The following is a 13,057-nucleotide window of genomic DNA, read 5'->3' on the forward strand; positions in this document are numbered from 1 at the left end:
CTTTATGGCTTTCAAAATGCTGCTTTAAAGGAAAAAAACAAAGAAAATCCTGCATACTGCACAGTAACACTCAGAATCTGAGTAAAGTTCAAAGTTACTTACATTTAGCCTGAATTAGAGCTTCATTAATGGTGGCTTTAATATAGTAAAAGCTGTAGGATGGTAATACCAAGGCCAAACTGTAGAAGAAGCATAAACAGTGAAAGCAGAGGCACATTTCAATATCATCCAAAGCTTTAGCAGCTCAATATTCCCCCCAGCTTTGATGTAATTAAAAACAAGTCACAAAATTACAGTCACACAGGGCTCATCTACACCAAGCAGAATATTCCACTATGAAAGCGGTATATAAAAGGCAGGAGCCACACTACTGCTTTATAGCAGCATTGAAGTTTACTGCAGGAGCTACACTACTGCTTTATAGTGGTACTGAAGAGCACTGGCAACTGTTGGGGCCCATGAAACCAAGCAGGATATAACACTATGAAAGTGGTATGAAAGTGGTATATGGTTTGTATCATGGGTCCCAACAGTCGTCAGTGCACTTCCATACCACTATAAAGCAGTAGTGTGGCTCCTGCCTTTTATCCTGCTTCGTGTAGATGAGCCCACAGTTTCACGGAATACATTTATTTGGCCAGCTACTTTATTTTCAGCTTTGCCCCATGTAAACTTGGGCAAATGAAAGATGGGATGCAGCAAATGAGGCACTTTTCTACCCCATCTTGATATTTTTGGATGAGTCACCATTTCTTATGGCAATGCCTATTTGAAAATTAGTATTCATGGGTTGCATGCAAATTGCAAACACTAGAAAAAAAGGGGCAGACAAGGGCTAGAGTCTTGTTTAATAAAGCAGCTACTGCTATTTCCTCCAGAGCTTTCACATCCTGCTGTAACTTAGCATGTGAGGTTTCCATACAACCCCATTTATTTCAAAGGAAAACCAGGAGCTACATTTGTACCTTACGTCTTTAAGGAAACACTGTTACCTGTACCTGAATGTGTGTGTTTGCCTTAGTAAAGTTAGCTGCAGGGTTATTGTTTACAGAAGTCCGGGGAAAAATTTGTGGACCAAAGACAAACTGGGTATTCCTGCTTGCATGCCCGCAGAGTAAGTTTTTCTATAGCTGGCAGATATCAAACAGTTGATATGTTTCAGTTGCTCTAAAATATTCCCAGATACAAACAGCTCAAGACCTTGTACACGGCCCATACGTTTGAGCATCACATTTCACTATCAACGTTTTGGCCTCCTGCTGCTGTCCCACAATAGGGATGGACAGCTTCCTGTTCCTTCACACAAGAAAGAAAGCGTAAGCAGCAACGACCACGTGGCCCACTCAGTGTGAGTTTTTATCATTAAAGGGTCTTAATTTTTTGACAGAAAAAAGACCAGAAGGAGTGGGAGATGCGCAGATCAAAAGGACCTATGAAAAACCGTGAGTGGCTAATAACGAGCGTGCAATAAAACGCTTGTCTGATGACACACTTTGTTTTGCAGAGCTGCAAGGTTGAAGTATATCCTAGGGCCTTGCTAGACCTACCTGAAAATCGGTGCTTCAGGCACGGCGAGGCCGTGCTACAATTAGCACGGGCCGTCGCGCCTATCTACATGTCAGATGCGATGAAGCCCCGTCACGTCCGCCATTTTTATTGTTGTTGTTGTTAAAGGGGCCGGCATGCGCAGGAACGCACCACCGGAAAGGTAAGGTTGTTTTTTTTTTTTAAAAAAAAAAAAGGGTCCCCCCGTCCCCATCCCCCAATTTCCCCCCATGACCTCCCCTGGCCTCCGATCCCCCCCTGTCCCCACCTCCTGTGTCCTGCTGCCGCTGCGCCGCTGATGTCCCCAGCCGCACTGTCCCGCTGCCGCCGCCACTGTCCCTAGCTGGCGTTTCCTGTTGTCGCCATGTCTGGCCTGTGATGCCTGCTGCTGCCATGTCCTGCAGGCCGGACATAGCGACAACAGGAAACACTGGCTGGGGACAGTGGCGGCGGCAGTGGGACAGAGCGGCTGGGGACATCAGTGGCGCAGTGGCGGCAGGACACAGGAGGTGGGGACAGGGGGCATCGGAGGCCAGGGGAGGTCGTGGGGGGGGAATCGGGGGAAGGGGGCAGGAGTGCTGTGACCTGTCTGCCGCTTTTCCTGGCTACTCACGCGTAAGTGCGGTAGCTGGGAAAAACGGAGGAACATCCACATGACTGCAGTCCCGGCCTCAGCCTGACCTGAGGCCAGGACTGTGGGAAAAACCAGGCTAAATGGGGCTTCATTTACTCTACGCCCAGGTAGGTTTCACCCCTGCCTGACCCTGGGATCCCCTGTGTGTCATCTGGACGCACCGGGGCAAGCCCCGGGCTAAACCTCCGTCTAGCAAGGCCCCCAGTCTACCTTTTATTCAATTCTAACTTATGGTTCATGTCTTAACATTTTGTCTAATAATTATCATAATGAGGAGCCACTGAAAACACCTTCCTTTAGAAGCAACAGCATCCTTCAGAGGCCGTTTAAATGTTTAAATGTTGAAGATTATGTGAAATTTAAAATATTCTCAGGGAGCCACAATTTCACTTCTACCACTGTGGTCATCAAATTTCATAAACATGGAACAGGAGGTTTTTTTGGGGGTGGTGGAATTTCTCAATAAATAAATGGTGTTTTTTTGAAAAAAAATAATGGAATGGGACTTTGGGTTACTTAGGATTTCTAGTAGATGCTGGCAGAAATTAACATTAAAACAAGCAACAGAATATTGAGCCAGGAGAGCCTTTACCAGCGATTGCTGCACACAGTAGAATGACTAATTATTTGGTGACAGCTTTCCACAAATTCCCCTCAAGGGAAATCAGAAGAGGCTTCCCTGCCATTAACAGTTACTACAAAACAGAAACTACTAATTAAAACCCATAATTTTATGTATAAATGTGTGCATTGCAATATAGGCCCCATGAGATGTCAGTGCTATTCTTTCAGCTGACAAAAAGAAAAAAAAACAGCTCAGAAAGAAATTGCAGAAGTCTTTGAGGCTTAAGTATGTCAAAGAGATAACTAGTGTTCGTTGAGGCAGAATAATAAGACAGGAAATACCCTGCTTAAAATTCTGGGTAAGAAAATAGGAAACTATGACTGCTAATGATGGATGGATCACATCAAATTGTGGCATTTTTAAAACACCCACAACCTAATAAAATTCACTACTTCAGCTTAAGTGATTGCCAGGGAATATAAATCATCAGAAGCCTGATGGGATGGAATTTCTGCCTTAAATTATTTCAGACACAGGATCTGCTCTGGATTGTGCCACCGGTTGCCAGGACACCTGAAGAGCAGATCCTTGACTCGGTGGCCAACTTTCAAAATAGAAGAGTGACACTTATTGAGAGGGCCGCACTGACCAAAACAAATTAACAAACGAAAAGCAGCCAGGGTAGGTTTTTGGCTTAGGAGATTTTTGTATATGCAAAAGCCAGAATTAATGGTTTAGGATAGCCATTTATTTATTTATTACATTTCTATACCGCCCCACAGGCAAAACTCTCTTGGCGGTTTACAAAAGTTAAAACAGTAAACATTAAAAAGTATACACATTTAAAAATCATCAGAAACGAAAACAACAGTATAAAAACAACAGTATCCATTTAAAAAACAACAGTTCTGGGGTCTGTTAGAAAACAAACTTAGCATTGTTAAATGGTGTTAAATGCCTGGGAGAAGAGGAACGTCTTGACCGCCTGCCTGAAAGATAACAGTGTTGGCACCAGGCGAGCCTCATCGGGGAGATCATTCCACAGTCGGGGGGCCACCACCAAAAAGGCCCTCTCCCTTGTTGCCATCCTCCGAGCTTCCCTTGGAGTAGGCACCTGGAGGAGGACCTTAGATATTGAGCGCAGTGTATGGGTAGGTTCATGTTGGGAGAGGCATTCCATCAGGTATTGCGGTCCCAAGCCATGTAAGGCTTCATAGGTTAAAACCAGCACCTTGAATTGGGCTTGGAAACGTATAAGCCAATGCAAGTGGGCCAGAATTGGAGTTATATGCTCAAACCTCCCTGTTCCTGCTATCAATCTGGCCGCTGCATTCTGCACAAGCTGCAGCTTCCAAACTGCCATGTGCCCTCTTTTGTAAAAGACAGTCCTTATTATTATTTATTATTATTTATTTATATAGCACCATCAATGTACATGGTGCAGTCCTCTATCTGAAGGACTTCCAGAAGACCATTCTCTATTTGAAAGCACCCTCTATTTAAATGGGCTGTTCAGTTTAACTCCAGTTTTCAGATAAAGAACCATAGTAAATGCTGCCCACTTAGCACCTGAACAGCAGACTCAACAGGCAGGCACACAAATTCACCTGCGCACTGTCCTGTACTATGGTGAGATATATTGTAGTTCTATTTAAATTATAATTATTTCTAAATGTGCCGCTATACATATAAATTAGAATAAGCAAATTTTATGCAACACAGAATCATCTTTTTTGGAGACACGTGTCCTCCCCCCCCACTCAAATGGCTAACATAGGATAGTTGCAAATACTCCTTGAAAAAAAGATCTGCACCAACATTTCACTTGCTATGCATGCTTGAACTGCATAACCTATACATGTGCGCTAAGAAGCTGGGTTGTTTTGCTCAGTCCAGCTCTTCATGTTCCTGCATACAAGTTCATAGAGCTCATGATGTGGGTATGTGGTGCTGGATATGTGGTGCTGGTGGTAGAATACCCTGGCAACACTAGCTGAAGAATCTGCTCTCCCATTCACTCTCCCGCACAGCAACTTCAACCTACACTAAAAAGCAAGTACAGGCTCAGCTCCCCATAATTTCAGGAAGAACCACACAGCAAACAGAAGGATTTTGCCATGTTGTCACAGCCATGTTGGAAGACAACCTGCATTCAATTTGCTTGGCTGCTTTTCTTTTAGTGGCGTACTTTAATTATTAGTTGCCCTCTTGCATGGCACCGTAACCTTACACAGTCATGTTTTAGGACTGCAGCTAATTGGATGAGTAGAAATGCAAATCATGCTGGACTGCTTTATAAAGGCATATCAGTAAAATGGGAAGGGAACAGTTAATGGAGTCTAAAGCCAGGCAACTGAAGCCTTCCTTCCATCTCACCTATGTTTTTGTTGGGATGAATGGTTAGGAGTCTTAAGTTATTTACTTGAGTGATATCAAAGATTTTGCTTTTCACTCTGTTCCCATTGGAGCCTCCCAAGCTCAACCTGAAGGTCAGCTACATTAATTTTCGAAATCAAACATCAGCAATTATACCTGGACAATGGGTGGAGTCTGGTGACCATTTAACAACAACAACTCAACCATTTTTAACTAATCTATAATGTCAGATTATTGATCTCTTTCTCATGATCAGTTTAAATCAGTTTAAATCATATTTATTATGGCTTTATAGGTGTCTACCTCTCAGGGTGCATCTAATAGATGTTTTTGTTGTGCAATTGTCTGGCCACATTCATGGATTTTTATGGGTGGGTGGGTGTCTAGATGTTGCCATTTTCCATTTGTAAGCTTCCTGCCTTATCCCATAATTTCCTCCATCTTCTTTTTTAGCACCAAAAATCCACTGAGGAGGGAAAGATGGAATAGCACACAAAGCCTTTTGACTTGTAGTACTAGGAGCCATCCATATAGGGTGACCATATGGAAAGGAGGACAGGGCTCCTGTATCTTTAACAGCAGTATTGAAAAGAGAATTTCAGCAGGTGTCATTGTTATGCATGCAGCACCTGGTGAAATTCCCTCTTCATCACAACAGGAGCCCTGCCGACTTGACCAGATACAAAAGAGGGCAGAGCTTCTGAAGCTTTAACCATTGTGATGAAGAGGGAATTTCACTAGGTGCTGCATACATGCAAATGACACCCGCTGAAATCCCCTATTCTAAACAACTGTTAAAGATACAGGAGCCCTGTCCTGTATGGTCACCCTATCCATATGGACACACCCGCAGTTACTTTTTACAATCAATGTGTAGGAGCTCTTGGGCTCATCAGGGAAATACCGCAGGAAAAAGATGCAGATGAACTGAAGGAACTGAAACAGCAGCAAACTAAGCATGCTCCAATTCCAGAATTAATTACACAAAAGTTCTTAGGTAAGTTGGAATTAAGAAGGAGGAGCACAAAGCAAAGATGGGGAACAATAAAAGTCAGAAAGGGGGAAATGTGTTCACCCTTACTGGACAAAAAAGGGAGTAGGCACTACGTGGACGTCCCTGAGGACTCTACAATCATAGATAAGGCTCTGGTAGTCATCATTCTATCCACTGAAGGTAGAGACACATAGAGCAAGGCCTCAGATGACAACTACAGCAAACAGGCAGGTGCATATAGCAGAAGGTGGTCCTCAATATAGCGTGTCCTTGGCTATTCACTGGAAATTCACAATTAATGGAAGCTCACAAAAGCTTTCCCAATTGATATTAGACAGCTCCCCACAGTTCTGACACTCAGAGACGTCTTCTTGAAATTCATCTCTTCACAGAGGCTTTCCATGAAGTGTGACCCAACCAGCTACGGTTTGTAGCACACAGTTGTGTGTGCTGTTTAATGGCCGGTTAATGGCATTGTGCTGTTTTGATTGTTATATTTATCTATTTTATAAAATGTATTCTGTTCACTGCTTTGATACTGTTATGGAAAGTGGTATATAAATCTGAATAATAAATAAATATAAAGAAATGTACTTGGTTAAGAAACAAGAATATTTTTGCTGTTTGTGAGAGCTAAAACTTTTTTCAAACCATACTTCATTACCTGTAATCAGTACCATTCACAGGTGTCCATGTGTATGTTCTGTTTCCTTTGTCAATGTAGCGCTACAAAATATTGAGCAAGACAGTCATTTTCTCAAAGATCTCAGGAAAGCTTCTTTTTTTTAAAAAAAGAGAAGAGTTAAAAAATTGCACAAGATTCCATAACAAATATTCTATCATAATTAATTGCATGACAAATCAACAAGTTTCATTAATTTCCCCCTTTAGAATAAGAGCGACAGTTCTTTTTTATTATGAAAGGTAATTTGGAAATTTAGAACATGTGTAACAGTCATTTATACTCTTTTAAGACCGGATGATAAAAAAATTACTGGAGGATGGTGTCAGGTTTGGCGAACTATAAATTTAATCTAATCCTTTCGAGACTGCAAGTGTTATGTTCTTTTTTTTTTTTGCTTCCTTTTTAGCAATTAGTTACCCTCTGTAGAGAAATAAAATGACACCAACAACACATCCTTAATATTTTTCCTGTACACACCTTACAACTACTGCATATATGATATCATAGAAGTACATTTATGAGCATGCACGCAGCCGATCCCATCTTAAGAAAAAGTTTCAAGGAACAATTCTGGTAATGAGGTAAGGAGAAAATAGTTAATTGCTTATGCTTCTCTATTCAAATGAACAGAGCTGACATAACTATGCATTAATTGAGCAGAAGTCAACTGGAAATCAAGGCCAGTATAATTCCAATGTCAGATACAGCACCTGGGGTCCCTCCAGAATGTGAATAGAAAATCTCTGCCACTTTATTACCAACCGTGCAATCCTATAAATGTCTACTCAAACATAAGTCCCACTGAGTTCAATGGGACTTACACCCAGTAGAGTACAGGTTTGCAGCTTAGATTAGTTAGCTGTAGACTTTAAGGTTGGTTAAATGTCAAAGAAAAAACATCCTCATTTAATTTATCCCATCCAGACCTCTAAGAAAACTCATGGTTTTTCCCATGAGTTTTTCCAATGCTGTTTCCTATTCACAAAAACCACTATCAAGTTCTCTTTTGTGAACTTCCTTCCATTCACTGATGTAAACTACAACTGGTGCATCCCTCCACAAACTTGGGAACCAGCCGGATTCCTTCAGGAGCCCACCCCCATTGCTAGACCCATGTGGTTACTTGAAGGAAAAGTACTTTTCACATTCAAAAAGTACTTTATTATCATCTTTCTCTCTCTCATAATAAAACAGGAACTCTGTCAGTCTATCAGCACGACAGCACCATAGCACCAAGACCATGAAAAATACATGCCTGAAACTTGGCATGCATACTTAGGAATGTGCACTTTGGTCTCATTTGTTTTTAAATACATATATGCATACACTAATTAATTGAAACATGTCTGTGTGTTTGAAGCCTGCAGTACTGCCTTCAGTCACTAGACTGCAGACATCCCCAATCAGCTCATAGCTTTGCAGTCCATAAAATTTGAAGTCAGGAGGGAACAGAGTTACTGTATGTTTCTGCCCTCCTTCACCTGCTGTGGGGAATCCACCCACCAGGGGAATGAAGTGGGCAGACCCATCCTTCAAGGGATTATAGTGTGTCATGCTGTGAGCGTTTCCTTCAAGGCAATATATCCATAAATTATCGAACGTATGCTAACGTTCATCTCGCTCCTGAAGCTCAGATGTATTCGCATTAACTTCTTAATTTGTGTCATTTTTTTTTCCAGTTGACTGAATCAGCCCTGCTTTAGTTTATGGAGAACATTGTGCAAATTACAGGAGACGTGCATCAATATCTGAAATCGCTGCTCAATTTGCGCAAATTGCCTGTTCGTGCAGAGGGAGCACTGATCGCCAATGAAAATGAGAATCGGGCATGAAATGACAGGCAAGAAGATGTAAGGAGAATCTTGGTGATCTTGAACATGGCTCATTCACCTGTCCCTAGGTGCTAGGCACCAGGACCCAAATTTTAAGGTTGACAGTGGCAAAATAGGTGTTTAGATTTCTTCATTTCTGGCTACCTCTATTTTCACAGCTAGCAAGCATCAACTAAATCATAAATGTAAGTCGTTGCTGGAGTGTAAGTTTAATCAGAAAATTTCAATTCACATAATTATAGAATGAATGAATAAATGAATGAACGAAGGGGCTACATGACGATTTTTTTTAGAAAATCCCCTGATACCCTGTTGAGATTTAATCATAGTTAATACATCCCAATGGAGCAGGGCTATTCAGTTTTCATCATTTAAAACTATAACACCTTGCCAGCTGTAGCATATTACAATGTTATACTCAGAGACAAAGATTTATAGGAATGACTGTGATAAAACCCATACAGCTGCTGCATTGCAGAGTTGCTAATAATGTTCAAACTTACAACAACAGGTGTCTTAGTTCTATCTATGTGCAATTTAAACAATAACATTAACAAAATTCTGATTTTTAAGACTTCTATAATTTTTCTGACACTCTTCTCTGAACTCTTGCCTCTGGAGAGCAAGGCATAAACATACTAAGAAATATTTTGCAACAATGTGATGTTTTAAATATGGCTTGTTTTGATGGCTGAATAAAAACCTATATTCTATTTGCAATCTACCTCCAAACATAGGAACCATTTTGGGGTATTCATCAAGTTCTGACAGCATGGTTCCTGTATTACTTAAAAACGAATACATTTATGTATTTGTGTGGGGGCAGGGGAATTGCACCAGGTCCAAAACTATACTCCACAATGAAAAACTTCCCCTGTTCCAGACATTGAATTTCTACAGTCTGTGGAATCGGTACACACGGTCACAAGAGGGAATAGATCTGAGGAGAGGAAATGTCCCTCTGCTAATCTGAGGTGAGGGGTTAAATCTGTGCTGTTCCATGAGCAAATAACGGATTCCAGCATCAAACTCTAGCCTCACATTCCTAGCTTTTAGCTTCTCTCCTACTACAGATTCAGATTTAAAGACTATGCGCTTTTTTACACAAGGCATTTATCGTGCATTCGTCATTCCCTACTCATGGTTGTTTATGGGTTGTTTGGACGATGTAACCCTCCAGTTTTGCTTCTGTGTCTAACCAGCATTTTCAATGATTATTATTTTTTTAGAGCAGGGAAAATGCGGCATTTAATTGTGAAAGCAAAAGAAAGCACGGTTTCCTCTTGTGTATTTGTGCTATTCCATTATACCGCAGTGCCACCTATAGGTTATGTAGCTGAAAAGCAGGTAGGGCAACACTTCTCATTTACTGCTCGGAACTCAACTCTGCAGATTAACAGATGAGTGTAGAAAAGCTCTATGAACAGGCACCATCATGCATCAAATGCATCAAATGCCTTATAACAGACATTAAGTCTCTCCTTTTTTTGGAAAGCAAATGTTGATCATCTCACCTCATCTTTAGACTTGACCAGCGTTGTAAACGTCCGATCCCCACCTTCTCCATCTATCATTTTTTTCCGAATCTAGAGTCCAGAAAATTACAAGAATAAAGTATGTCAACCTATCCGATAAACTTCACTAATTTTGAATAAGACCCCTGCTCATTTCATACACTGTATAAGAAATTGAAACATTTTAATGGTTTGCCCAAGTGCCACGCTCAAGGCAACGTTAAACACTATAATGTATTCCTTTCAATGGGTTGTGGCCAATGTTGTAATTCTACTGATGGAAACAGTTCCACTGACAGGGAGGGGGGCAATTTCCCCTCTCGCCATACAGCTCTGCTTCAGGGGGCTGGAAAACCCTCTAGAAAAGATTTTCAGGCTGCCTGGAGGGCAACAGAAGGGGAGGAGAGAGGGAGGAAGCCAACATGCTACTGTACGTCCGACAGTGCAATGTTGAGTTTAACCCAATGGTACCACTGAGAGGCCTCTTAATTACTGTAGGGCAGAGACCGTAGCTCAGTGGTACAATGCATGGATGAAATTCCCATGGATCAAAAACTGTAACAGGATACATGGTAACAGGGCTTAGAAAGATTTATTCCCAGGTCCCAGGGCAGAGTCTGAAGGTACATGAGAACATAAGAACATAAGAAGTGGCATGCTGGATCAGACCAAGGGTCCATCTAGTCCAGTACTCTGTTCACACAGTGGCCAACCAGCCATCGGCCAGGGATGAACGAGCAGGACATGGTGCCACAGCACCCTCCCACCAATGTTCCCCAGCAACTGGTGCACACAGGCTTATTGCCTCGAATACTGGAGATAGCACACAACCATCAGGGCTAGTAGCCATTGATAGCCTTTGCCTCCAACCCCCTTTTAAAGCCATCCAGATTGGTGGCCATCACTACACTGCTGAAGCTAAGCAGGTCTGGTCAGTGCCTGGCTGTGAGACCCCCTAGAAATGCCATGTACCCACCTTGAGTTCCATGATGGAAGGATGTGATATAAATGTAATGCATACATCAAATACATAAAGAAATATTCCTAGGACCTAGTGCAGTCTAGAACTATCAAAACTGGGCAGGATCTACACTACTGCTTTAAAGCGCTTTATAACAGTTTTGACAACTGTTGGGGCCCAGGACACACTCCATATACAGTTGTCAAAACTGTTTTAAAGCGCTTTAAAGCAGTAGTGTAGATCCGGCCCTGGATTCAGTTGATTACCCTTAAAATCAGCAGTTTGCCTGACATAATTTCCTAGATCTCATTTGTGACTATGCACTAATTCATATGAATCTTTGAGATGGGTTTTTTGGGAGGTTGGGGGCTCTGGCACCCACATCATGGAATGCCCTACCCAAGGTGGCCTGCTTAGCACCAACGTGGGTTTTAAAAAACGCCACGTAAAACCCACCTTATTTGCCCAAGCTTCTTGCCTTCTCAATATGCTCTTTTACCTGCTAATAATTTCATTATAGTTTCTTTTTAAAAAAAAAATAATAAATTGATTTTGCTTTTATTGACATGCATCTATGTTTCAAACACTTGTACATGCCTTCAAATTAATGTATAAAGAAAAGCAGGATACAATTTTAAAAACAGAATCAGAATATTTTGCTCCTGGGATTATAACAGGGCCAGCTCTTTCTCTGAGAAGTCTAAGGAATGACCACCTGCTAAGACAAGGGCATCCCCTTTTAAACCGGAGCAGTTTTCAGTAATTTGCTTGATTCCTTCATCATAACTTAATTTTAACAGCCCCTTCTGTATGGTAGGCTTGCCATGTTGTCCACTCCTTGGTCAGTATGAGGCCAGGGAGCATCGACTGTGGTGCTATTGCAACTAGATCCAGCGAACTTCTCAACTCAAAGCCAGCTGGTTAGATTTTTGTTTGTTCCAGGAAACAAATAGCTTTCCTAATCATCCTAAACCAATCACTCAAGGTACAATGAAATAATGATTTATCATTGCAATTTACCTCAACTTTAATATCATTTTCCAGCTCCGCATCCAGAAAATCCAGAGTCACTGGCTCCTGAGATTTGGGATTCTGAAGAAGAAGGTGTCAAAGCAGCAAATAATAAACTTATTTCATGCTGTGTATCATTCAGGATGGATAAAATTGCTGAAAATTGTTCAAATGCAGTCTTGAAACTATTGAGACTCATAAAGCAGGAATGACTTACCTCTCTAATTTTTAATCAGTACAACTATAATAAAATGTACTCTATCCATTTAAACACAATGATAAAGAAAGAGAGACAGAGATCATTGGAGAAGAGATAATTATTTTGCGCTAGAAGTTAAGAAGTTGGTTACGTTTTCTGGGAATATATGGAGGCTCTTTCTCTGATCTAAAGTATTTGACAAATTATATGGACAGAAATTGCAGATAAAAAAGAAGACACGGCATCACAGACACTCCCTAGGAAGAGAGACAGGAAGAAAAGCAAATGACTTTTCACAGCTAGTCTCCAGAGAGGAGAAACAGAGACTACAAATGTTGTACAAAGGAATTAAATCACTTGATTTTGCAGTAAGAAGATTAGGGTGGATAAAGGGAGGAATCAAAAGAGGAATGGACAATGTAGATAAAGGGAAAATTAAGTCATCTTAGGTTAAAAGCGAACCCAATCTTAAGTTAGACAGATACATTTGCAAATAACTCTGCCTTTCTTGCAGATTCCAAAAATAACCAGGCCCCCCTCATTACCACAAGGCCAGACTATAATAATATAGTCTAATAGAGCTTCCTTTTAGTGGCTTAGATTCTGCCAGTTCCTATTCTCCTTTTGGGTTGGATTGCCATGAATAAATGGGACTCCTAGTTCATGGAGTCCTACCTCCTTTATGGATGTTCCTATTAAACCTTTATGTGGCCAATAAAGCCATAAATGGCTTGGAACCTT

The 13,057-nt window shown here is 41.3% G+C and overlaps 1 protein-coding gene across 2 annotated transcripts in view; it reads right to left on the reverse strand.

Moving 5' to 3' along the window:
* Positions 1-13,057, reverse strand: part of CACNA2D1 (calcium voltage-gated channel auxiliary subunit alpha2delta 1) — a 488,318-nt gene that overhangs the window by 41,239 nt on the left and 434,022 nt on the right. For both annotated transcript variants that reach the window (XM_063134222.1, XM_063134221.1), the window contains 4 exons: positions 12,127-12,198; positions 10,146-10,217; positions 6,779-6,840; positions 103-179 (listed from right to left, as the gene is read on the reverse strand). In XM_063134222.1, the coding sequence (XP_062990292.1) occupies positions 103-179; positions 6,779-6,840; positions 10,146-10,217; positions 12,127-12,198 (283 nt within the window). The remainder of the gene's footprint in view (positions 1-102; positions 180-6,778; positions 6,841-10,145; positions 10,218-12,126; positions 12,199-13,057) is intronic.

Source organism: Elgaria multicarinata, chromosome 9 (genome assembly GCF_023053635.1).
Source record: "Elgaria multicarinata webbii isolate HBS135686 ecotype San Diego chromosome 9, rElgMul1.1.pri, whole genome shotgun sequence".
Taxonomy (NCBI): Eukaryota; Metazoa; Chordata; class Lepidosauria; order Squamata; family Anguidae; genus Elgaria; species Elgaria multicarinata.